Consider the following 26,987-nt stretch of genomic DNA (forward strand, 5'->3'; position numbering starts at 1 on the left):
TACATTAAAGTTTGGTTCTTGTTCATTAAAAATCTCAAGCAAATGGCTGTTGGAAATGATGCATCTTATGCATTCAGATATAACGATACGTCTTGAATATATTAATGTGCCCATCATTAAACTGCATTTAACTCTTGATGATGTCTAATATTTCTTTGGTTGAGCAGATGTCGTTAACATAACGAAAATCAGATTTTATTAAACTAACAAAATCCCATCTAAGCTTACATCATCAGGAGTATACAGTTTCTGAGACTTCTTTAAAGTTTATTGTAAAACATTTATGAGCCACATACAGTATTTCTGTTTTTTGCTCAAATGCTTGTTGAGTGAAAGGCTATATCATAATTTATGTTTCGTTTTCTTTTCTACATCTTTTATATGTTCTGACATGTGTCTTTCTCCCTCTCTGGATCCTTCCATCTATCTTATGTACAAATGCCACAAGAGCAATCAATTTTATAAATTCCTGGTTTCTTCATGTGCGGACATGGAAGTTTCAGTGAATGCAAGAACTTAAAAATCTTGTACATTGTGATACTTTAACGCTGTAATTAACATAGCATCGCTGCAATCATGATGTGACATTCTTAATGTATGGTAAGATGATTGCATTTCTGAAATTTGGTATGTTAGAAGGAACTGTTGGAGATATGTCTAATATTTTGTTAATCATCTTCAGTTCATACCCATTGAGGTGAGAGTATGAGAGAGTATGGGTCAAGTAACAGAGTCCATAATTTAAAAAAATTTTTTTTAAATTAATTAATTTTTTTTTTTTATAATGTTATATTGAAGATGTTGTAGGCTCTGTAGCCCCACATAGTGTGACAAAAACCAATGTTTAATCCTCCTCCACCAAGCCTGGCTTTCAGCCATCCAACATCTGAATGAGTATGTTATGCAACTGTTGTTGTTACTCACACTTTCTGAGGCATATTGCATTCTGTTTAATCCAACAGTTTTTTGTCAGTTGACTTACTGGGTGATCATTCTGCAAGACATGCCATCCAGGTGGAAATATTTTGCTGTCTAATGTGTCATGGACTGTTATGTCTCATTATGTGAATTGGACTTGAAGTTTGTGTGAAAAAATTGGTGATATGTAATTGGTATTTGTAGTTTTTTATACACGTCTTGTAACTTTGAGGTAAGCCCAATGTCTTATGAAACCTGTTTTTTTATTAGGTTAGTAAAAGCTAATTCTCATTTAAAAAAAAAATGTGTAAACATGTTTACAAGTTTAAAATGTTTAAACATGCAAACAAATAGTAAACATGTTTTTTTTTTTTTTTTTTTAAATCATTTTACTTATTTATTGTAACTCTTCTGAAGAAGCAAGGCCATTATCAAGAAGGGCGACCAGCATGGTAAGAAAGGCAAAAGAAAATTATGAGTGGAGGTGGTTGAGCAGGCCAAACAAATTCCTAGAGTTCTTTCTCTATTTGGTAAGCACAGTTGCAGTGCTGGGAAGGGGGGGGGGGTCCGGGGGTCTGCTCCGGACTGCACTTTTCCCTTGAGACACAATTTTATTGTTCGATGATTCTTTTATTTATGTTAACTTAATAATTTTTATTACTTAATTAATGATTAGTTTATAGCAACCATACTTACAACTAAAATAAACATAAATATAGTGTTTGTTAATTTCCCTATAATTTATTTCCCTATACGTTGTTTTGACTTTTCGTAGTATTTTTTGTGTGTATTGAGAGGGACGGTAAACTCGGTAACCACCCCGGGCGGCAAAAGCTCTAGCTACGCCACTGGGTAAGTAAAAGAAATGATGTCTTTAATGAATGCTGATGATAGGGAGGTAATAGACACAGACAAAGTAGTTGACTTACTGGGTGGTCATTCTGCAAGACATGCCATCCAGGTGGAAATATTTTGGTGCCTAATGTGCCATGGACTGATGTGAATAATATGAATTGGAAGTGCTTTGAATATTACAGAACCTTAATTCAAATAAAGACATGGGATCAGGTGGGATGTGAGCAATTTACATGCAATTTACAGACAAAATATACTAGCTGTGGTGATGGGCAGTAAATGGCGCTGATGTAGATGATTGGTAGTAGAGGTTCGGTGTAGAGGTGGAGACAGAGAGTTGTACAATAGGTGTCCTCCCGCGATGAGTCTTCGGACTCCTTTAGGTGTCATGAAAATAATAATAATAATACTAATAATTTCTGGGTCATTAATGGACTGCTGATGGATATTATGTAGTCCCTTCCAGCTAAGATGGGCAGTAAATGGCGCTGATGTAGATGATTGGTAGTAGAGGTTCGGTGTAGAGGTGGAGACAGAGAGTTGTACAATAGGTGTCCTCCCACGATGAGTCTTCGGACTCCTTTAGGTGTCATGAAAATAATAATAATAATACTAATAATTTCTGGGTCATTAATGGACTGCTGATGGATATTATGTAGTCCCTTCCAGCTAAGATCACCTCCACCTTCCTAGTCTATTGCCTATTTTCACAGATGGGGCTGTACTGAGATCAGTAATATTGCTGCCTTTTAAGTTCATCTTCGTGAGCAAACTTGAGTTGGTGTTAGATGATTATCATTGCCTTCTGAAACAACACTGGCCTACTTATTGTAGGTGTGAAGTGGTTCTTCCCATATTTCATTTCCAGAGTAGGATATATCATTTTTGTTGCATTGCTTAGGAATTTTAATCATATTTGCTCCCTCTTTGAATTTTCTTATGAAACAATTCTTATCAATATAGGACATGTTTGTTCTATCCCAGAATACATCACGACCGGTAGAAGCTGTGTGATATGCTAAGCCATATTTATGCTCTCTCTTCTTTTGTGCATCCTTTTGATGTTCGCTCATGCAGATTTCTCCCGATCTCCCTGGCTGGCCTATGTAGCAGATGCCACAGGAACAATGGATATTATAAACCCCTAGTTTTTTCATTGGGTGATCTGGAGGTTTTGGAAGATGAAGAGATCTTGATATTTTTTCAAGTGGCAGTAAAGTCACTTTTATGTTGTACCTGTTGAGTAATTTGGCTAATTTATCTGTTACTTTCTTGATATAAGGAAGGGTGACTGTGTTCTTGAAGTCTTGTTTATTTAATGCATTTTTGAAAATTATGGAGACAACTACCATGTTTGAATAAAAACTTTAGTTTAATATCACTAAAATCTACATTCGACGTTTCGACCTTTATGTTAAGGTCATCTTCTGGAGCATACAACTATACACAGGAAACAAGCTATACTACAATCAAACTGGTTTGTTAAAGACACTGACCAACCGCTACAACAATTGTTGGCCTGACCTCTGGTGAGAAAAAAAAAATATATATATATATATATATATAAAAATAATAATAATAAAATAAATAAATAAATAATAAAATAAAATAAAAAATTATACATCAACAGTATAGTCCTATTATTAGTGTTGTCTACTATATACATATATTAACATCATTCCAGCCAGTTGGTATGGAATGGTTTCTAATACTAGCTAAGGATTGGCTGGAGTCCTGACTTATGCTGGATCTTTTATATTAGGTAGGCTGAATGTGTGCCATCCAGATCCTTGGAATTTTCATGCCATCTTTGTTGTTGATATTTGGGTGGTTTATCAGGATTTCGCAGGATTCCTTAAATTTCCTTTCGTACCAGGTTTTTGTGCGGTGTAAGGAGCAGGTGCTTTTCTAGTTGATTTGGTGTAAGGTGTTGAGTGCGTGGTCTGAGAGGCCTGCCTCACCATAATGGTTATATTTAATGTGTCTAATGTGTTCTTTCTTGCATATAGGGATTGTCCGTCCTGTTTCACCAGTGTACGGTAAGTTACAGGTGCAGCGGATGCAATAGACTCCAGGATGTGCTAATGGGAGGAGAGGATCCTTAGAGTAGTTGAATATGATTTTAAGTTTAGTGGGTGGTTTAAAGGTGGCATTGAGGTTATAATGTTGTAGGATTCTGTTGAGTTTTTCCGATAACTCTTTAATGTATGGGATGGCTATAGTTTTACTGTAATCTAGATTCGTTTTTGTTGTGGTTTTATAGAGTATTTTATTAACGATATTTTTGTTATAGCCATTATTTATGAATGTGTCACCAGAGGTCAGGCCAACAATTGTTGTAGCGGTTGGTCAGTGTCTTTAACAAACCAGTTTGATTGTAGTAGCTTGTTTCCTGTGTATAGTTGTATGTTCCAGAAGATGACCTTGACATAAAGGTCTAAACGTCGAATGTAGATTTTAGTGATATTAAACTAAAGTTTTTATTCAAACACAGTAGTTGTCTCCATAATTTTCAAAAATGCATTCGGATCACCGTGCAAGCCTACCGTGTTGAGAATTTTCTTAATTATCTTAGTTGTGTAACCATTCAGTTGTAGGATATGTGTGTTAAATATTGTATATCTTCTTTCCGCTTTTCTTCTGTAATGAACTTATCAATAATATACCAAACTGGTCTGAGGAACTAAAAAAGAATTTACAATCAAAACACCCACTAGTTCCTAGAATATATGGGGTTCCTAAAATTCATAAAAAAGATATACCACTACGACTGATAGTAGACAGAAGGGACTCTCCAACCTCAAATTTGGCAAAACACATTACAAACTTGATTTTACCACATATAGAAAAAACAACATTGTTCATTAAGAACAGCACAGACTTCATAGAAAAAGTAAAAGATATACACATAGATCCTTCAGACATATTAGCGAGTTTAGATGTTGTCATCCTTTTCACAAAGATTCCAAGAAATGAAACAGTAAACATCCTGGGAAATCTTTTTCCACCAGACATTATACAACTCTACAAACATTGCATAAAAAAAAACACATTCTTCCTTTACCAAGACAAACTCTGGAAACAAACAAAGAAAGAACTGCAATGGGTTCACCCCTCTCACCAGCTCTAGCAAATCTCTACATGGAAAATTTTGAAAATAATGCTTTACAAAACTGGCACATAAAACCAAAAATATGGCTCCCCTATGTTGACGATATCTTCATCATTTGGCCAGGAACAGCACTAGAATTGACTACATTTAAAGACTATCTTAATAACTTGCATCCAAACATAAAATTCACTCTGGAACTAGAAGAAAATAAAAAACTTCCTTTCTTAGACATCCTTATAGAAATAAATGAAAGAAAAAACAGGTTATCATTCTCTATCTATAGAAAACCAACAAACACAGGAAGATTTCTACATGCTACCTCACACCAAAATTTGCCAAGGTGGTCGCCGACCTCCGATAGGAGATGGCACTCAAAGAAGAAGACCTCACACCACCACCACCCTAAGCAAAAAATAGGCCTAATAAAAACCTTAAGGGATAAAGCATACAACATTCCTAGTACAGAAGAAAAGCAGAAAGAACCAATACAATATTTAACACAGCTCCTACAGCTGAATGGTTATACAACTATGATAATTAAGAAAATTCTCAACACAGCACCTACAAAAACTTAAATAATTGATATAAGGAAGTTATTTAATAATAATATAAATTATTATTAAATAATTGATATAATGTTATTCTTGATATAAGGAAGGGTGACACAGTCACCCTTCCTTATATCAAGAATATAACAGATAAATTAGCAAAATTACTCTACAGGTACAACATAAAAGTGACTTTCCTGCCACTTGAACAAATATCAAGATCTCTTCATCCTCCAAAACCCCCAGATCCCAATGAAAAAACCAGGGGTTTATAATATTCATTGTTCCTGTGGCATCTGCTACTTAGGCCAGACAGGGAGATTGGGGGAAATCTGCATGAGCGAACATGAAAAGGATGCACAAAAGAAGAGAGAGCATAAATCTGGCTTAGCATATCACACAGCTTCTACTGGTCATGATGTACTCTGGGATAGAACAAACATGTCCTATATTGATAAGAATTGTTTCATAACAAAATTCAAAGAGGGAGCAAATATGATTAAAATTCCTATGCAATTCAACAAAAATGAAAGTTTGATTTTAAATCAAGTTTGGTCATCGTTTATTAAAAATTTACCCATTTTAGACCTCGGACAGAGTGAGCGTGAACCACAGAACGCGACAACAAATAGCATTGTCTCCAACTAACACACATTAACAGTTGTATAGATCTGTTATTCGATTTTTTTAATGAACTTTTTTGATGTTTATAATACCAACGAACGAACGAACTTGTTATTTGTAAATTTCTTATAGTTTGTGCTTTAAATTGTTAGTTCTCTTTACCCCTGAAGATGTTAGTCTTACGAATAACAAACTTGTCGGGTTATTTTTAGTACTTGTTTAGTATTTTAAAAACAGTTTTTTAATAAACATGTGGTCACAAAACCGAAATGTTTCTGTTTGATCTACACAGAGATCTACGCATGAGTATTGATATGTATTGTGTGAATGATGGTCAACAGTCAGAAGACTCATCGGTCTCCTGTGATGATTCTTCTGACTCCATAGAAATACTTGTATAATGATAATAAATAAATAAATAACAGTGACATTTCTTATTTTTATGCATGCTGTTCACAGTGAAAACACTTAAAGAAAGAAAGAAAATATTTCAGATTTCTTTTTTTTTTAAAACTTACATTCATATTTTTCTGAATTGTCCTGTCTAAAATGATAATGCTTTTGTTTCCTTTTTTTATTTGTTTCTTTGGAATATAATTAATGGTTTTTCATTTATTTAGACTCTTCAAATGCAGAGCTGGATGGTAACTGATATCCTAGGATTACACACTGTGCCCCCTGTTTATGAAAATGGTGGACTTAGAATTCCTGATAATGATATGCTTGGCTTGGACAGTTACTACTGGATGGCACCTTCTGAATATTTGGGCAAAAAGGTGGGTTGGGGTAGGTGAGAATCTTTATTTTAATTTAATTTTTTTTTAAAAGTTTTGGAGAAGTTAGTTTTTTTTTTATTGGGGGCAAAAGTTTATTTTGTTTATTTTAAATAAAATAATTATTTTATATACCAAAATATGTTATATAAACACACACACACACACACACACACACACACACACACACACACACACACACACACACACACACACACACACACACACACACACACACGTTCCTGTATCCATCATCCACTCTTCTAACAGTCGTTCTCCTCCCATTTCTCTGTTTATTTTGTGTTCCTTCTCATCACTTCACTCATGCCACTTACCTCTTCATTCACAAACTCTCCTACTCTGCTTTCCTGCTCTTCCATATCACCTCTGTTTCTTCCTCAAGTTTTCCACTTTGGTCAATATGCTCTGTTGCAACAACAGTTTCTCCAGCTGGTGAAACTGTTGCTGCAACAGATTTCATTTCATTTTATTTCATTTTTATTTTTCATTTTACTATCTTTTCACAGAACTTCACTTGCCATCTCACCTCCTCTCTATCATACCTGTTGCAAAGACTGATTACTTTCCTACTGCACTATTAATTAATCTCCTTATCAACCTCCTGATATCTATCCTTACATTCTCCTTGTTGTCATCATTATCATTTGTGACTGCTCCCACTATCAACTTTTGCTCATTTATCTAGTGCTTCAATCACTTTGCTCAATCTACCTCCTGGAAAGAAGTAAACCTTATACACCTTCTCATTAACCACATCTCTAATAATTGAATTCCCATACATGGCCACTCTCAAATCATTGGACACCTCTTTCACATTTCCATCTTTTATTCCAGCCTTACTCTCTCTCTCTTTAATATATATTTTGTTATTCTTCTCATATCACTCTGCAATCTCTTCACCCTTGCCTCATCTTCATTAACTTTGCCAACGGCTTTCATATTCTGAGTTACTTTCTTGCTGCCCTTTGCTATCTCTGCCCGGTCTTTTCACTTCCATCTTCTCTACTTATCACACTTGGTGTCTTACAGTCTTTTGGCCTATCTTTTGGCCAAACAATTTACCTTATTGTTGATTTCAGCAACCTCATTTATACTCCTTTCATATGTCTTTCACTATCATTTACTCCAGTAACTCTTAAAAGTGTGGTGGGTGCCCGAAACTGTGAATGGGTTCAAGGCACGGTTCAGTGATCTTTTGGCATGAAAGAGTATAGACTTCTCACATTGAGTCTTTTGACTCCATGGAGGTCAGAAATAATATTAATAAAATAATAATAATAACTCCATTCACTAAGACAGTTTTAGTTTCACATCTTTCAGCATTAACTTCCATTATTTCATTTTCCTGCCTCAAGTAAATGTTGCATTTTCTTTTGACAAAGAATAATACATAGTGCGCGTGCACACACACACACACACACACACACACTGCAATTTAAAAAATTGTCTATGTCACGCTCCTTGAACAATGTTGTTTTGTCCTCCATTGTTTTTCTCATCTGGTTGTGAATAACACTATTCATGTATCCTGCATACTATAAATATATATACAGTAAGATCCCTTTTTTTACACTTTTCAGGGGGGCCTGATGGAAAAAAGTGTAAAATGACGTACTGCTAGTATGCGAGTGTAAAGTGTAAAATGACTTACTGCTAGTATGTGAGTCTACACACTAGATTACAAAATTTAATAATTGAAAATAAATGAATTTACAGTTACTTACAATAAATTTAGTTTAATCCTTTATCCAAGTGTGAGCAAACAAAGTTTGCGCCTGAAAGTATCTTCAGGACTGGGTTAAGGTGGTACAACACCAGGACAACTCGTTGCAAAGGTGGAGCAAGATACCAGCACTCCTATCTCAGTATCTCCTATAATGCAAAACACATCTCCTTGTGGATATGCCTAATGTTATGCATTAAGGGAAGGGCCACTACCCAGACTAGTTTCGACCTTTATTGAGGTCTCTTCAGTGGGAGCCAGGCCCACTGGTGGTGTTGTACCACCTTACCACATAAAATGTTGTACCATGAAGGTTTGAATAGACTTTTGACTTGGATAAAGGAGTGGGATTATAGTTTTAATATCAATAAGTGCAAGGTGTTGCATTTTGGAGTGCAGAAATATAAGGCTGTGTATTATATTGACGGTGCTGTACGCAAGTGGATAAGATTAGAGATCTGGGAGTGATGGTTGACAGTAGACTGAAGTTTAGAGGGCATATTGCTAGTGTTGGATAGGCTGCACATTGTAGTGTTGAAATCTGGTCACCTGGTTTTCAGCGATGTGGAGAAATTGGTGAGGGTCCAGAGGCAAGTGGCTAATACAGTATCAGGGCTTTATACTGCTGGCTATGGAGAGAGAGGTTTAAAAAATGTGGATTGCACAGTTTAGTGGATAGGAGGAAAAGAAGTGATATGATAGAGACATTTAAGTTAGTGAGAGGATTTTATTGAGTTAATCCAGATGAGATTATAAAAAGAGTAGAAGGCGAGAGGGGAAAAACCAGAGGTCATCCCTGGAAGTTATGTAAGGGTGTGGTGAAGAGGATTGTGCGGAGTAGATTTTTTACATGGAGAATTGTCAGTGAATGGAATGCATTACCAGAATGTGTTGTTAATGCAAGGAGTGTTAAGGATTTTGAAATTTGATATGATAATTATGTTGTCAGTTGAATGAACCTCCCATGATGAGTCTGCCAACTCCATGGAGGAATAATAATAATAATAATAATAATAAAGGCATTATACAATGGAACCATAGTCTCCTTACATCTGGAATTTAGTGTCTTCTGGATCATTTCCGATCCTGTTGTGCTGTCCTCAAAATTTTAGAAATGGATTATGCTAATTTTAAGTTTTTATGAACCATTATCCCTAATTCTCTTGTTTCCTTTGTCTCTTGCAGCATATACCCACCATTTCTATACTATTATTATTACATCACACCTCCAGGGAGTCCTAAGACTCATCGAGGGAGGGCATTAACTCTACAACTCTTCATCTCACTACTCCACTAACCTTCATCATCTAACACCAATACCATTTACCGCCGACTACCACCACTAGTACTTTACAGACAATCACAACATCCATGCCCACGGCAAGATTCGAACCTCTGGATCTTATTTTTGTTTTCAAAAATTTCAAACCTTTCAGTTTGCAACATTGAACTGTAACTCCCATGCTCATTCACTCATTTTATTCAGAACCACTTGTAACACTACAACATCTGCTCTGTTCTTCATAGCTCTTCCCAACTTTGCATCATCTGCAAGCGACCGAATATCCCCATTCAAATCTTCCCCAATATCATTAACATACAGGTTAAACAACAATGGCCTCTAAAACATACTCCTGAGGCACAAAACTAGTGACTTTCTGCTTCCAAGTATTGCTTCCCCCACACAGCTTACTGATATCTATCAGATAGCTACTCTAAAATCCAATGCACTAATCTATTATCCAACTCTATTCAATGCAATTTAACTATAAACTTATCATGTCACAATCAATCAATCAAAAGCCTTTGCAAAAGCGAAGTATATTAATTGTGTATATATCTCCCCTGGTCCAAGGCATCTGTCACCCTATTCTAGTTGGTCCTCACGAAATTCTCCATTACTTTAATCACAACACCTGACACATAGATTTACCAATAATTTGTAGTTTGTGTCTTTTCATCTCGATTATGAAGTGGTACAAATCTTGCCTTTTTTCCACTAGACTCATGTTAAAGAAACAAGTCAGATATTAACTCTCTGCATATTCTCCCAAAACACAGGGTGATATAGCAAATTATAGACCAATCAGTATGTCAGGCATGGTGGTAAAGGTACTAGAAAAATTGGTAAAAAAGAGAATTCAAGACTGGGTAGATAAAAATATGATACTGTATGAGGGTCAACATAGCTTTGTGAAGGGTTGGTCATGTGTTAGTAATTTACTAACTTTTTATAATAGAGTAACAGCTGAGTTGGGTAAAGGAAATGGCTACATAATGATTTTACTGGATTTTGCAAAGGCATTTGACAGAATACCACATGGAACACTGTTAAACAAATTAGAACAAATGGGGATGGATAGGAGGATGGCTGCTGGACAGATATAAAAAAAAGTGATATATGGAGGGGCTGAATCGAGGAGAAAACAGGTGACTAGTGGTGTTCCACAAGGATCAGTGCTGGGACCATTGCTGTTTAATTTGTACATAAATGATATAGGAAATAACCTTAAATGAAATATTCATTTGTTTGCTGATGATACGAAATTAGGTAGAGTAATAGTTAATCAAGATGATGTGGAGAACTTGCAGAAAGATTTAAATAGGCTGTAAGTATGGGAAAAAGTTAATGTGTATCAGTTTAGTGTCAAGAAATGTCAAGTTATGCATTTTGTGATAAATAAATTACAAGCTGTGTATCACATTGATGGCACTGTGCTCCAGGAAATAGATGAAGGTAGAGGGTGGTGGTAGACAGAGAGTTAAAGTTTAGAGGACATATTGCTAAGGTGATGTAATATTTGATGGTGATGACTTCTCTGAATCCTGGGTGCTATGGCACTTGCTATGTGACCATCCAGAGCATATATCTGATAATTTTGCCAGTTAAATAACTCTTCAATGAAAATCTTCTCATCTGTGAGGAGGATATTTCTGTGTCTGTTGTTTGCATACTATCAGAGAAGTGTCTTTGATTTTATCACCCTCTGCCACATAGTATTGTTATAATGGTTATTAGTCTGATATACAAACATTCTATTGATCCCGAATGTTTTTAGCATGTTGAAAATAACAAGTGGCTACCTTCCAACCTTGAAGTGCTATTACAGCTACACAGTTTCTCATAATCTCCCCACTGCATGTTAACCCATACAGCTAGACTCGCTCTCTCTCTCTTCTGATAAACATATTAATTTTGGTTAATGGAACCTGCCTTGGGCAATTCTGTGAGCAGCATGGGTGTGTGTGGAAGTTGTAATAGTATTTATGGCAAGACCCAACCTAGTTGAATTCTTCTTTATATTTATTCATGGATGTTTCTTTTTTCTAATGCAAAAGTTCTTCCTAGGTATATGTATTTTTATAGTTGATCTATTTTGTTACTATCTATTATTATTGCTCTGTTATCTGGTTTCCTTCAACATTTGTGATTATTTTATTTTATTTTTTTGTAGTTTATGTATAATCCTATTTTATTTGATACTGTATTTAATTCATTCATCATTTCTTCTAGTTCTCTTTTGTTGTTTGCTAATATCATCAACATATGGCTATCTGATAGGTATCAGCAAGTTGTGTATGGGTTTGGAGGAGCAATATACAGGAAAAGGAAAGTTACTAGTGGTGTGCCTCAGGGGTCTGTTTTAGGGCCATTGCTGTTTAACTTGTATGTTAATGATATTGGTGAAGATTTGGATGGAGATAATCAGTTGTTTGCAGATGATGCAAATTTGGGACGAACCATGAAGAGTAGTGAAGATGTTGTGGCCTTACAAAGACTTGAATAAATTGAGTGATTGAGCATGGAAATGGGGATGTGAGTTCAATGTTGCAAAATGTAAGGTTTTAAAATTTGGAAAACAAAGATGGGATGCAGAATTTATGCTTGGTGGGGATATATTGTTGGAGGTGGAAGAAATAAGAGATCTGTAGCTGATAGTGGATAAGGATCTGAAATTTAGGGAACACATAGCCAAAATTGTGAAGACAACACAAAGGATTCTGGGAATGAATGCAGAGGACACTGACGTGTAGAAGTAGGGAGATTCTTGTTCCATTGTATAAGGCTTTGATAAGGCCACACATGGACTATTGTGACCAGATTTGGTCACCTGGTTTTCAGAAGGATGAAGAGATGTTGGAAAGGGTCCAAAGGTGACTGACTAAGGTAGTTTCTAACCTCTGGAATGTCGAGTATGAGGGAAGATTGAGAAGATGTAATTTGCAGAGTCTGGTGGACAGAAGGAAGAGGGAAGATATGATAGAGACCTACAATTTCGTAAGGGATTGTTATAGGATCAATGCTGGAGAAGTTTTACAGAGAATAGTGGGAGATCGGGGGAGAACCAGAGGTCATCCCTGGAAACTGTATAAAGAGGGTGTGAGTAGGGGAGTTCAGGACAGGTTTTTTTTGTGCAGAGTTGTAAATGATTGGAATGCCTTGCCTGAGAGTGTGGTGTCTGCAAGGAGTTTGAATGTGGTCAAGGCATGGTATGATGAGCTGTGTGTGTGATAAAAGTACCTCCCAGATGAGTCTTTGACTCCATGAGGTCTTGGGGTAGTAATAATTATAATTATTACCCAAGACCCCATGAAATCAAACACTCATCTAGGAGGTCCTTTTATCATACACACAGCTCATCATACCATGCTTTCAACACTCAAATTCTCTGCAGACATCACACTCTCAGGCAAGGCATTCCAATCATTCACAACTCTGCAAGAAAAAAACCAGCTTCTCATTCTCCTACTCACACCATCTTTATAAAGTTTCCAGGGATGACCTCTGCTTCTCCCCTGATCTCCCACTATTTTCTGTAGAACCTCTCCAGCATTGATCCTGTAACAACCACTTAATAACTTGTAGGTCTCTGTCATATCTTCCCTCTTCCTTCTGTCCACCAGACTCTACAAATTACATCTTCTCAATCTTCCCTCATACTCGACATTTCAGAGGTTAGAAACTACCTTAGTCAGTCACCTTTGGACCCTTTCCAACATCTCTTCATCCTTCTGAAAACCAGGTGACCAAATCTGGTCTCAATAGTCCGTGTGTGGCCTTATCAAAGCCTTATACAATGGAACAAGAATCTCCCTACTTCTACACGTCAGTGTCCTCCGCATTCATTCCCAGAATCCTTTGTGTTGTCTTCACAATTTTGGCTATGTGTTCCCTAAATTTCAGATCCTTATCCACTATCAGCTACAGATCTCTTATTTCTTCCACCTCCAACAATATATCCTCACCAAGCATAAATTCTGCATCCCATCTTTGTTTTCCAAATTTTAAAACCTTACATTTTGCAACATTGAACTCGCATCCCCATTCCCGTGCCCAATCACTCAATTTATTCAAGTCTTCTTGTAAGGCCACAACATCTTCTGTACTCTTCATGGTTCATTCCAACTTTGCATCATCGGCAAACAACTGAATATCTCCATCCAAATCTTCAGCAACATCATTAATATACAAGTTAAACAGCAATGGCCCTAAAACAGATCCCTGAGGCACACCACTAGTAACTCCTTCACCTGGATATCGCTCCCCCATACACAACTTGTTAATACCTATCAGATAGCCAGTCTCCAATCCAATGCACCAATCTAATATCCAATCCCATCTGCTCTAGTTTGACTCTCAACTTATTATCCGGCAATCTATCAAAAGCCTTTGCGAAATCTAAGTATATGACTGTGTATCCTTGTCCTCTGTCCATGGAAGCTGTCACCTTATTGTAATAAGTAAGTAGATTACTAAAACATGACCTCTCTTTAGTAAATCCATTCTGTCCATGAAAGATAATACCATTGTTGTCAACCCAATTCTGAATCCTAATTCTTACAAGCTTCTCCAACAATAACTACAACACCTGACACACAGATAGGCCTATAGTTTGATGCTTGAGTTCGATCATCTCCTTTATGAAGTAGAACAATTTTGCCTCTTTCCACTCCTTAGGAACTTGACTCAGTGCAAGACTCATATTAAGAAAAATATATCAAGGCCAGCCTCAAATCCCTGACACATTCGTTCAGAATACATGGTGATATATTAACAAGTCCAACAGCCTTATTTATATCTAGTTTGCTCAACTCCCCATATACCTCTTGCTCACTTACAGTCAGTCTGTCTTCCCCATCCTCAACTGCTCTCAAAAAACACACAAATTAGGAATCATATCAGCACTTGGAACTTGAGTTTATTGTATTATCAGTGAGCAAGATAATTAATTAAAGAACTCAGATAGCTAACTAAAACCTTCCTGGAAAATGTGTATGATATGGACAGTCTCTAACTGCTAATAAACTCATTGCATTTCTCACTTTTCAAACCTAGCATTCTATTCACTCCACACTCTGTCTGGTGTTCTGACAGGCATACTTTAACATGCTCATTTAGATTTTAGCAGCTAACATGTATAAATGCAATGGTTATTGTGAATACAATTGATTTTTCTAAACTAAATTTTGCTAATTTTGCTAAACTAATGTATAAGGAGGGTGTGAGCAGAGGAGTGAGGAGAGTGGAATGCTTTGCCTGAGTGTGTTGTGAATGTAGATACATTAAATCAGTTTAAAGTATGGTTGGATGAACAATGTGTGCAATAATGTGTACCTCCCATGTGTACTACTACTCCGTGGAAGTCAGATGTTCATAATAATAATAATAATAAATAATAAATTCTCAACTTACTCTCTGAATTTTCTACCTAATCAGACACATCCAACTTGGATGCATAAAAATAAATGATCTGATTAAATCAAATACTTAATAGGTAAGTAAGTTGGCTTTTTAAAAAATTCAAATCTCACTATTCTTTAATTTTCACCTGTATGGTTTACAAATAGTCCATAATGGATTGGAGTAAACCATCTAACTTACATGTTATCTAAACACTGGGACAGTAGCTTAAAGAATCAAATTTGTCCTTATCAAAAATGCCATAAAATGTACAAAAGCCTTCGAAATTAAATGTTTCCATCAGAAATTCCAGATAGAAATTGATGTGACATGCTGTATGTTTATCAGTGAGCCAGTAAATGAAGTCCCCTTTTACACTAAAAGTTTATTTTCTCCATATCTAGCAGAATTACATAAACACTATCTCCATTCTTACTTCTTCAATCATTATTATCATGAGTATCTCCATGGAGTTCAGTGATTCATCATGAAAGGCCTACTAACCTTTATTCATATTGTACCTCTCTGTAAATTCATTCACTGACAAATCACTCATGATTCTTTGTAGTAGCCCATTCCACTCATTTCTAACTCTTCAAGCAAAATTTAGTCCTCATATTCTTGCTAACTATATACCCTTATACAACTTTCATGAATGACCCATTGTTCTCTTCCCACTTGTCATATATTGAAAAAGCTTTTATATATTTTATTTTTTGTATCTCTCCTAAAGACCCTTTGGTGGGCAGAGAATTGAAGTTTAAGAGCCACATAGTGAAAGTTTGATAATTGCAGTGTTGAAAAGAATACTGGCATGTAGGAATAAGCAAATTAGATGAGGCCACGTCTGATCTGTTGTACTCAGATATGGTCTGATCACCCAAATTCTTCACATATAGAGAAATAAGCAAAAAAGATCTAGCCAAGGACAACCAGGGTGATATCTGGCCTATGGAATTATGCCAACAAGAACAGAGTTAGCAGAATCATCTTTAGAAGTTGAGAAATAGATGGAGAAGAGGAGGTGTAATAGAAAATAGACAAGCAAGTTAGTAAGGGGGAGGAGGAAGATTTTGCAGTATAGATGCAAGTAACATATTGCAGGTTATGGCAAGTTGAGAGAGAGCGAGAGAGAGAGAGGGATCTCAGTTATCTTTGGAAGCTAAGTAAGGATAGACGGTTAGAAAGCAGATGAGATCCACTTGGTTTGGGTGTGTGGAATGGGTTATAAACACTTTGAACATCTTCAGTGAATGTGTTCAAGGAACATCATTGATATATAAGCATTGGGTGATGAAGAAGAGGGCTCTTCAATCAGTTTCAGATTCTCATGAGGAGTCCACATAGTAAAAAAAAATTATAATAATAATGATAATAATAAAGTATATTTTTTGTAAGTTAAAGAAAAAAAAAAGAACATATAAAACCTGTTCTGGAAATATGATAGATTAAATAAACTATATATGCTTAAAATTCTTCCTATGATGTTTTGTTGCAAAGAAGATATGTGTAACATTTTTTTTTTTTTCCCAGCTTTATTCTTATGGTGGCGATCTAAGATTTGTCTTCAGCTATGTCACCAGACAGAGAAATAATGTGAGAATGCCTACTGAAGGTCCTGGAGCTATATTAGAGGTAACATTATTATTAATTTGGATTATTTTTGATTATTCATGCAAGTAGCTTACAGATTTTGGTAATTATTATTATTTTTGAAAAGGAGCTTCCATAGAGTCTGAATACTCATTGTAGGAGCCCACACTATCTGTTACACTTCTTCGTGAATACATAACTCAACAAAGCACTCACATGAGACTGGCAACCCACTCTATTCATTTACCACTCTCCAAGAGAAAAAAAAATCTAATCCTAATCTAATGCCCTTTCTAACAACCAGATTCATACTCCATTTCCAGGAAGGATCATTTTTTCTACTCCCTCTCTATCCAATTACTGAAAAATTTCCTCTACATCAATCCTAAAACCCTTTTAGTAACTTTAATATTTTTATCATATCTCCCCTTTTTTACCTATCAACAAAATGCTATAAACCACAAAACTTCAATCATCATAGGGAGCATTCCACAGCACACTCACCGTGTCTGATCATGTGCCTTTGAAATCCTCTCCACCACTTCCTCATCACCAAGAAACCTAGGTGACCAGACCTGACCACTGTAATCTAGATATGGCTGTATAAAGGCTTGTAAAAAGGCATAACAATTCCCTCATCTCTGTATGTCTTCAATACCTAGGTAATCCTATGAACTATTTTAGCCACTTTTGTAATATTCCCTCTGAATTTTCACCCTCTAACTACAACTAACCTGAACTCCCCATCTTCATCAGTTTCCTGGAGTATATTTCTTTCATTATTTTTTTACATAGCTTGTACATGGCTTGTAGGAGTTATTATGAATAACACCTACAAGTTATAACCCAAAAAAATCCCTTGGATGTTGACGAATATACTGATAAGGAGAGATAAGGTTCTTTTTCTTCTTTATAAGTTTTGATCCATCCATCTGGACTACCATGCATATATTTGGATTTCTGTGTTTCTTGAGAAGATGTCGATTGAGATGATTCAGAGGTGAGTGACGAAAATGGTGATTGATGCATTTTGTGCTTCCTGTGAGGATAGACTGAAGATTTGTAGATTGCATTGTTAATAGATAGGTAGACAATAGGTAGAAAACATCACCTGATAGACAGGAAAAACATAACAAGCATAGGAATATAGAATGTAAGAACTCTTCACCAGGAAGGAGCATTGGAAATACTACTGCATGAATTAGACAACTACCGATGGGAAGTGATTGGACTCTGCGAAACCAGATGGACTGGAAAAGTAGAATTCCACCATGCACAATACAAAATCTTAACTTCAGACAGGGAGAACAACAAACACCAAGAAGGAGTAGCACTTATGTTACAACCAAAGGCTCAAAACTCTCTATTGTCCTACAATCCTATCTTACCTAGGATAATTAAAGCAAGATTTAAAACATCAGTCGGATCATTAACTATTATTCAAGTATACTCACCAACTTTGACATCATCAGAAGAAGACATTGAGGAGTTCTGTATAGATTTTCAAAAAGCAGTACAGTAGACATCAAGTCAAGATCTCCTAATTGTAATGAGGGACTTAAACGCAAAAGTAGGCAAAGACTGGGATACGTGGCCAAGAGTAATTGAAATGGTCGGGTATCGAGAAAGCAATGAACGTGGCAAAAGACTGCTAAATTTCTGCTCAAATAATAGACTAACAATAACCAACACTCTCTTTAAACATCCAAAACCTCAAAGAAAATGGACATGGATATCACCAGACAGAGAAACCAAGAATACGATAGACTATATTATTGCAAACCAAAGATGGAAATCAAGTATCCTAAACTGCAGATCCTTCTCTGCAAATAGTGAATCAGACCATAAGCTAGTATTAGCAAACTTAAGAATAAAGTTAAAATGTGGAACCACTTTTAGAGCCAAAAGGAGACTTTATGTAAAAAAACTACAAGACAACAATATTCTAAGAAAATATCAACTAGTACTAGATAAAAACCTGAAAGAACTACCAAAACAGAATATAAACATCGAAGAACATTGGTGCAAATTAAAGGAAATAATATTAAATTCGGCAGAAAAAAACAATAGGTTACACAGAAAGAGAAAGTAAAAAGGATTGGATCTCGAATGAAGTAAAAAGGTTAAGCGATCAAAGGAAAAGCATGAAATTAAAAAAGAACTATAACAGAAATGAATATAATAGATTAAATAGAGAAATTAGAAAACTAGTTAAAAGAGACAAGAATAACTGGTTAGAAGAAAAATGCAAAATGGCAGAAAAGCTATCAAAAGAAAATAACCTTCATGGATTATATAAACAAATAGACCAAATTAGTAAGACACGGACAACAAAAATTATAATGATCAAAAACAAAGAGGGACAACTAATTGAAAGTAAAACAAAAAGAATGGCCAGATGGAAAGAATTTATTATTATTATTCAGGCCTCCATGGATTCCAAAGACTCATCGTGGGAGGTCCTTCCTAAGAAACACAAAGTCTATCAAGACTCATCGATGGGAGGTATCCCCTAAGAAACACAAAGTCTATGATACCGCTCCTTAAACTCATTGACCGTTCTCACTCTCACCACTCCATCAGGCAATGCATTCCATGGTTCAACCATCCTCCATGCAAAGAAACGACTCCTCACCCTCTTGCTCACAGTTTCCTTTCGTAACTTCCAGGGATGACCTCTTGTCATCACTCCTTCTCGCTGTTCAACCAAGCGAAAGAACTCCCCGGTGTCAACCCTGTAACCAGCTCTCAACAGTTTAAAAGTCTCAATCATATCACCTCTCCTTCTTCTATCCACCAAACTCTGCAGTCCACATTCCCTCAGCCAATCCTCATAACTATCATTGTGCAGTCGTGAAACCATCTTTGTTATGGCCTTTGTACCCTATCCACAGTTAATTTAACCCCTTCAAATCCTGGGGACCAAATCTGAGAACAATAGTCCAAGTGTGGTCTGATCAGGGTCGCATCCTTCTCATTATTGCAGCAATCCTCTGTGTTACCTTCACCACCTTTGTAATATGTCCCCTAAATTTCAGGTTTCTATCAATCATCAACCCCAGATCTCTTGTATCCTCTAGTTCCTCCAGTATAACTCCTCCCATAGATTATGCAGTGTCCTATCGATGTTTCCCAAACCTCAAGACCTTACATTTTGCTGAATTAAACCAACATCCCCATTCATTTTCCCATCTATCTAGCTTATTCAAATCCTCTTGCAGGGCTGCCGAATCTGCACTATTACTAATAATCCTTCCCAGCTTCACATCATCCGCAAACAACTAAATATCCCCTTGCAATCCACTGACAATGTCATTGATATAAAGGTTAAACAATATAGGACCCAGTACTGAGTCCTGTGGGACCCCCACTTGTAACCCTCAGCTTCCTTGAAACTGCCCCACCATACACAACTCTCTGATATCTATCAGACAGCCAATCCTGAATCCAGTTGACCAATTGACATCCAGACCCATGTGCTGCAACTTAAATATCAGCTTATCATGTGGCACCCTGTCAAATGCCTTCACTTAGTCTAAGAAAATGGCAGTATATGCTTTTCCCTCATCTCATGCTCTTGTAACTTTATCATAAATGGCTAGCATATTGATAAAACAAGAGCGCCTTTCACAAATCCATGTTGAGTCTCACAGATAACATTACCCTCATCTGCCCAGTGCTGTATAAGCTCCTTCTCTACTTTCTTCAAGATCTTATTAATTACTGATGACACACAGACTGGTCTATAATTAGACGCTTCCAGTCTGCTACTGCCCTTATGCAATGGCACTATCTTATCTTCTTTCCATTCCATCGGTACCTTTCCTGCAGCCAGACTTTCTTGAAAAGCCAGGTCAAAGGCTTTGTCAGTTCCCTAGCACATTCTCTCAAAACTTGTGGTGAAATACCATCCAGTCCCACAGCTTTATTGGCATCGAGAGTACTCAGTATTTGAAACACACTCTCCTCCTGTACCTCTAAACCTCGAACCTGCCCCATCTCTCTAGCATTAAAACTGACTCCTCCAGGATTAAATACTCCAATAATTTATTGAACAATTCCACTATGTCCTCTGCATCAGTTACTCTAGTCCCATTTTTATCCCACAATATCATTCTTCCACAGTCATTTCTCCTCCTACCGGCCACTTATCTAAAAAATTCCCTAGGATTTTCTTTGGATCTTAGGGCCAATCTCCTCTCATATTCCAGTTTCGTCTTCCCTACCATACTAGTCACTCTTCTGGTCTGTGTGTTATGCTCTTCATGCAAATTCTCTTCACCTGTCTCCTTATATCTCTTCCATAGCCTCTTTTTCGCATGCAATTCCTGTTTAATATTGTTTGTCATCCACTTTATTCCAAATTATGTCCTGTGTTCACCTCTTGTTCCCTCTATTACATGTTGCCTAAGACATTTGTCCCTCAAGAATTCTAGAAATTCCATTCCCTTATTGCTACATTCATCTTCCTCTCTCCAATTTATACTACTGTAGTTAAAATCTCCCATAGCAATCATTCTTCTTGCACTTGCCAAACTCAACTGTCTAAACATTTCCTGGTCCCCACCCTCTGTACTCCTGGGTCTGTAGCAACACCCCACTAAATATCCTGTCTTGCCCACCTCTACCTCACACCATATGCTTTCAAAATCATTAGTGTCACTGCCTTCCAAAGTCTCCACTCTTAGAGGACATAGGTCATCACTTATCATAAGCTGTACTCGGGACTACTCAAGTAATCGTTAATTATTCAAAATAGTGTCTCTAATTAGTGTCAAAAATAAATGTAAGTTCCATTTATAAATAAGTATTGGGGAGTATAAATAAATAAGAAAAGTACAAACAATTACAAGCAAAACATTAAGTACACTAAATAAAATGAAATAAAACTAAATACAGTAATGAAAACTTAGCTTCGTCTTGTCTTCCACCGTTATGCATCCGACACAGTCTTCTCGGTAACTGAAATACACTATATCGCAACAATAATTAACTTTAAAAAACAACCACTGAAGAACGCTTGTATTCCAGAGAAACAATTTAGTACTCAAAAATGTAGAAAAATGGACTATTCACTGATTAAAAATCACTTTCTTCAGCACAGCTCAAATTCACCGCATGGTGCTATCGCGACACTAGCGCCATAATAAAAACGGCTCCCAGGATATTACGATTCCAGCCACTGAAATGGAAGACGAAACAAATATCTTTACCAAAGAAATAATAGCACACAGCATAGAAAAACTCAAAACTAGGAAAGCACCTGGCATTGATCAAATACATGCAGAATTCTTAAAAGCAGGAAAGGAACAACTTTTCGAACCCATTAAAAACATTATTTGAAAGGATCTACAAAAACGAAGCAGTGTCTACTGATTGGACCAAATCAATCATAACTCCTATATACAAAAAAGGAGATAATACAGAATGCAATATTTACAGAGTCATTAGCCTCATCAGTATTCCAAGTAAGGTTTTTACGAAAGTACTCCAAAAACAAATTAAGCCATATATAGAACTGGCACTAGGAGAAGAACAAGCTGGTTTCAGACCAGGGCGAAGCACAATTAATCAACTATTCACCTTAAGACAGCTAACAGAAAAGACACTAGAGTACAACCAAAGTTGCTATATAAATTTCATAGACTTTCGTCAGGCATTTGATTCAATCTGTTGAAGAGAACTATGGAAGAATTTGGAATTCCCAACAAAACCATAAGAATAATATAGAATCTATATGAGAAATCTAAAGTGCAGTATGAATGGAGGACACCTTAACCAACTGGTTTCACACAGAGAGAAGAGTAAGACAGGGATGCAAGGTTTTTACCTGTTCAATCTTACACTGGAAGAAGCAACCAGTAAGGCCTTAAACAATGAAGACTCCAGAATCAAAATATATGGGAAAAATGTGACAAATTTAAAATTTGAAGATGACATTGCATTACTTGCAAGCACAGAAGAAAATCTACAGTGAATTTCTGATAAAATAAAGGAGGAGTGAATAAAATCTTGATTAAACATAAATATAGACAAAACAAAAATTATGCAAATAGGAAATTGAAGCACCAATCTGAAAATTGAAATTGATAGTAATAATCTAGAGCAGGTAGAAAACTTCACCTACCTTGGAGAAGTTATTGAGTACAATGGTGAAATTATAAAAGATATAAACAGACGAATCAATCAAGCATCCCAAACTTTTGGACGACTTGATAAAATATGGAAGGCAAGAGACATCAAACAAGTAACAAAAGTAAGAATCTATGAAACAATGGTCCTCGCAATACTCCTCTATGGAAGTGAATGCTGGAATCTCCAAAAGGCTGAAGAGAAAAAATTATTAGTTACTGAAATGGGTTGGCTAAGAAGATTACTTGGAGTATTTCTGCTAGATTGACTAAGAAATGAAGACATAAGGAAATGACTAAAACAAGAAATAACAATAATAGACAAAATCCAAGAAAGAAGACTGTGATGGTTTTGCCATGTGACCAGAATGGGAACAGAAAGACTACCATCTAAAGCTCTGAATACTATGATGGAAGGTAAAAGACCCAAAGGACGGCCCAGAATTAGATGGATAGACAAAATAAAAGAGGACCTGAAAACCAAATCACAACAAGCGACACCAAACTGGACAGAAATGTTCGGACTCTCCCGGGACAGACAGAAGTGGAAAGAGTTCATTCGGCCTCATCATCTGCATAGATGATGGAAGAGAGAAGAAGAAGAAGACAATAGGGGATATAATAGAAACATCTAAGTGCTGAAGGAATTTTATAGTGTAGATGGTGAAGAAATGCTCTAATACATGACAAGACAGGAGTGAGCAGGGGATGTCACTATTGGAAGAAGTTTTGCAGTTATTAAGGATATGTAGTTTTTTTGCTCTCAGAAAGTGGTGAATGAATGGAAGAGGTTTACAAACAGTTGTGAGTGCTTTGTCAGTAAGTTTAAGGTATGATATGTATTGCATGAATAATGATTAGTGTAGGCCACAGTCCAGGTGATCACTATGATCAACTGTAGGGAAGTGCAAAACCTCACTCACAATCACATCCTTTAATGAAATGATCAGATCCAAAACTCTCGATTCTTGTGTGCCCTCCTTTACATACTGCCTAAATAGTTGTCTCTCAAGAACTCAAGAAATTCATTTTCCTCATTCTCTTCATTCCAGTGTATACTACCATAATTAAAATCACCCATAATAATCATCCTTCTGTTGTTCACTAACCCAAGTTGCTTATACGTTTATTCATTACCACCTTCCGCATTCACTGGCCTATAGCAACATTCAACTAAATATCTTTTGCTGTCAACCTCCTCCTCACACCATACTGACTCAAGACCATTATTTACATTTCGTATCTCTATTTGTTCAGACATTATTTGCCTGTTATCATGAACAGCGGCCTCCTCTCCCTTCATGTTCTTTCTGTCCTCACAGAAAACATTGTACTCTTCAATTTTTATTCCCCTCAGGATATCATTCTTATCCAACCATTTATCACTTACTTCAACAATTTTTTGGCATAAAAACTCAGTAAGCAAAACCATTTCATCTCCCTTATTTCTGCTGCTCCTGGCATTTGTAAACAAACACAGCAATTCACTTTTAGGTCTATGTCCAGTCATGCCCATGCCATTTGTAGGTAATGATTACCCTACATCACTAGTTCCCAAACTTTTTTGGATCATGGCTCCCCCTCAACACCTCAAAGATTTTGATGCTCCCTGTAGCATAATAGTCAACCAAGTTCAGAAAAAGTATAATATAAATAGGTACTTCAAATAAAAAGTAAAACAATTTTTAATTTGACTTTCTTCAGTGAATATAAATTTTATATTACACTTTATACAAGGGACATCCAGAAAGTAAGTTCCATTTTTAAATATTTTCACTGTAACTCTGCGATCGCAAAGGTGCGTGCTGAGTTTGTTGATTCCTTAGCAAGGTGTTGGTTCCATTTTCAGACATTCTCGCAGTCGTACGCTTCTTGGTGTGTGTTTATAATGTCTAAGAAAATCGAATCGCCTGCCGCATGTAAAATTGAATCGCCCACTGCATGTGAAATTAGCTCAGTTATCTGTTTCTTGAATGCGAGGAACATTAAAGCAGCTGAAATTCATGGGCAAATTATTGAGGTTCATGGAGAACACGCAATGAGTGATTCAATGGTACGAAGATGGGAAATGAGCAGACTTGTCACCTGAAACAAGACTTGGGTGTCACATACAACCCCTGTATTCAAACAATAGTCCATGGAGTGGAGGCACACCTCATCACCAGTCAAAATGAAATCGAAGACAACGGTTTCCTTGGAAAATCATGTGCATTGTGTTTTGGGACAGACAAGGGATTTTGCTGGTAGACTTCTTGGGTCAAGGCTCCACGATAAATGCGAGTATATACTGCCAAACCCTTAAGAAACTGCATCGTGCGATCCAGAATAAACGATGTGCATTCTTACCAGGGACATTATTTTGATTTATGATAATGCCAGCCCACACGCTGCTGGCGTAACACAACAACTTCTCGCCACCTTCGGCTGGGAACAATTCCATCATCCCCCATATAGTCCTGACCTTGTGCCAAGCGATTTTCACCTGTTCAAACACTGAAATCTTTCCTTGGTGGGCAGCAATTTCAAGACGACAACGAGGTCAAAGAAGCAGTCAATACGTGGTTTGAATCACAGGTGGCAACCTTCTGTGATGAAGGTATACAATTCTTGGTGCCCCTTATGATAAGTGCCTGAACAATGATGAAATTATGTAGAAAAGTAGTAAAAGAATGTCTGCTTTAATTTCCAATAAAGTTTTTTTTGTAAGTATATTTTTGTTTCTCTGACAGCCCATTGGAACTTACTTTCTGAATGTCCCTCATTTATTATATAACATAGATCAAACTCAACTTGGGAAAATAAAATCCAAGTTAATATGATCTTTGAGCTTGATGTCTGCTGCAAAGAGTTTTTATTTGAGGTACTAATTTAGTCAACTTTAATCTCATATCTCCACCGTTTGTGATATCTGGATGATTTTTGTTTTTCAGTAACAAGTCATTTACACACTAAAGCCAGATTCAATTCAATATAACAACGAGAAAGGCAACAGTAATTTTTCTTGCAAAACTAGTTGAATTTGGGTATTTCGTTTCTGTCTCATCATCACAAAGCCATGCCAATTTTCGTTTTATGTTGAATAAAATTCTAATAGACTAATCATTTTTGCATTTCTGCATGGCCATAACAGTGAAGTCCACTGGCATTGGCTGAGTTATCCAAGATGGAAAATCAATTTCTTTTAAATCAGAAAATATGTCATTTAATTCAAAGGCCATTTTCCTCAGTTGATCTGCAATAACAAATACAGCAGCATCAGTTACCTCACACTTATTTAGCCAATAAAATTGGTCAAATTTTTTGGCTGAAACATTCTTATGGCATAATTGCAGAAATGCAATGAAGCCAAATATCTTAGCTTTTGCATCAACAAGAGTCATATTTGCTCCTTGCAGTTGCTTATTTAACATATTCAGCTTTTCAAAGATATCTGTCAAATAACAAATGCTTAACCATGAACTGTTTGTGGGAGTTTCATTATTATTATTGTTATTATTATTATCCCAAAGACTCCATGGAGTCATTGACTCATCTAGGAAGTTTTGTCACACACACAGCTCATCATACCATGCCTGAAATACATCCAAATTCTCTGTAGACATCACTCTTTTAGGCAAGGCATTACAATCATTCACAACTCTGCATGCAAACAACCTGCCTCTCACTCCTCTGCTCACGTCTTCTTTGTACAGCTTCCAGGAATGTCCTCTGGTTCTCCCCTGATCTCCCACTGTTTGCTGTAAAACCTCTCCAACATTGATCCTATAACAACCTCTACTAACTTGTAGGTCTCTATCATATCACCCCTCTTCTTCCTATTCACTAGACTCTTCAAATTGCATCTTCTCAACCTTTCCTCATATTTCTCATTCCAGAGATCAGAAACTACCTTAGTAAGTTAGCTCTGGATCCTTTCCAACATCTCTTCATCCTTTTGAAAACCAGGTGACCAAATCTGTGCACAGAAGTCCATGTGTGGCCAAATCAAAGCCTTATACAATGGAATA

General features: G+C 36.4%; 1 protein-coding gene across 1 annotated transcript in view; it reads left to right on the forward strand.

The window, feature by feature from the left end:
• LOC150095284 (laminin subunit alpha-1-like) overlaps positions 1–26,987 on the forward strand; it is a 1,249,242-nt gene that overhangs the window by 285,204 nt on the left and 937,051 nt on the right. The window contains exons 13-14 of the mRNA XM_090410638.1: positions 6,678–6,833; positions 16,790–16,891. Coding sequence (XP_090266764.1) covers positions 6,678–6,833; positions 16,790–16,891 — 258 coding nt within the window. The remainder of the gene's footprint in view (positions 1–6,677; positions 6,834–16,789; positions 16,892–26,987) is intronic.

The sequence above is a fragment of the Typopeltis vanoorti genome, chromosome 20 (genome assembly GCF_054136105.1).
Source record: "Typopeltis vanoorti isolate ZY-2024b chromosome 20, IOZ_Tvanoo_1.0, whole genome shotgun sequence".
Lineage (NCBI taxonomy): Eukaryota > Metazoa > Arthropoda > Arachnida > Uropygi > Thelyphonidae > Typopeltis > Typopeltis vanoorti.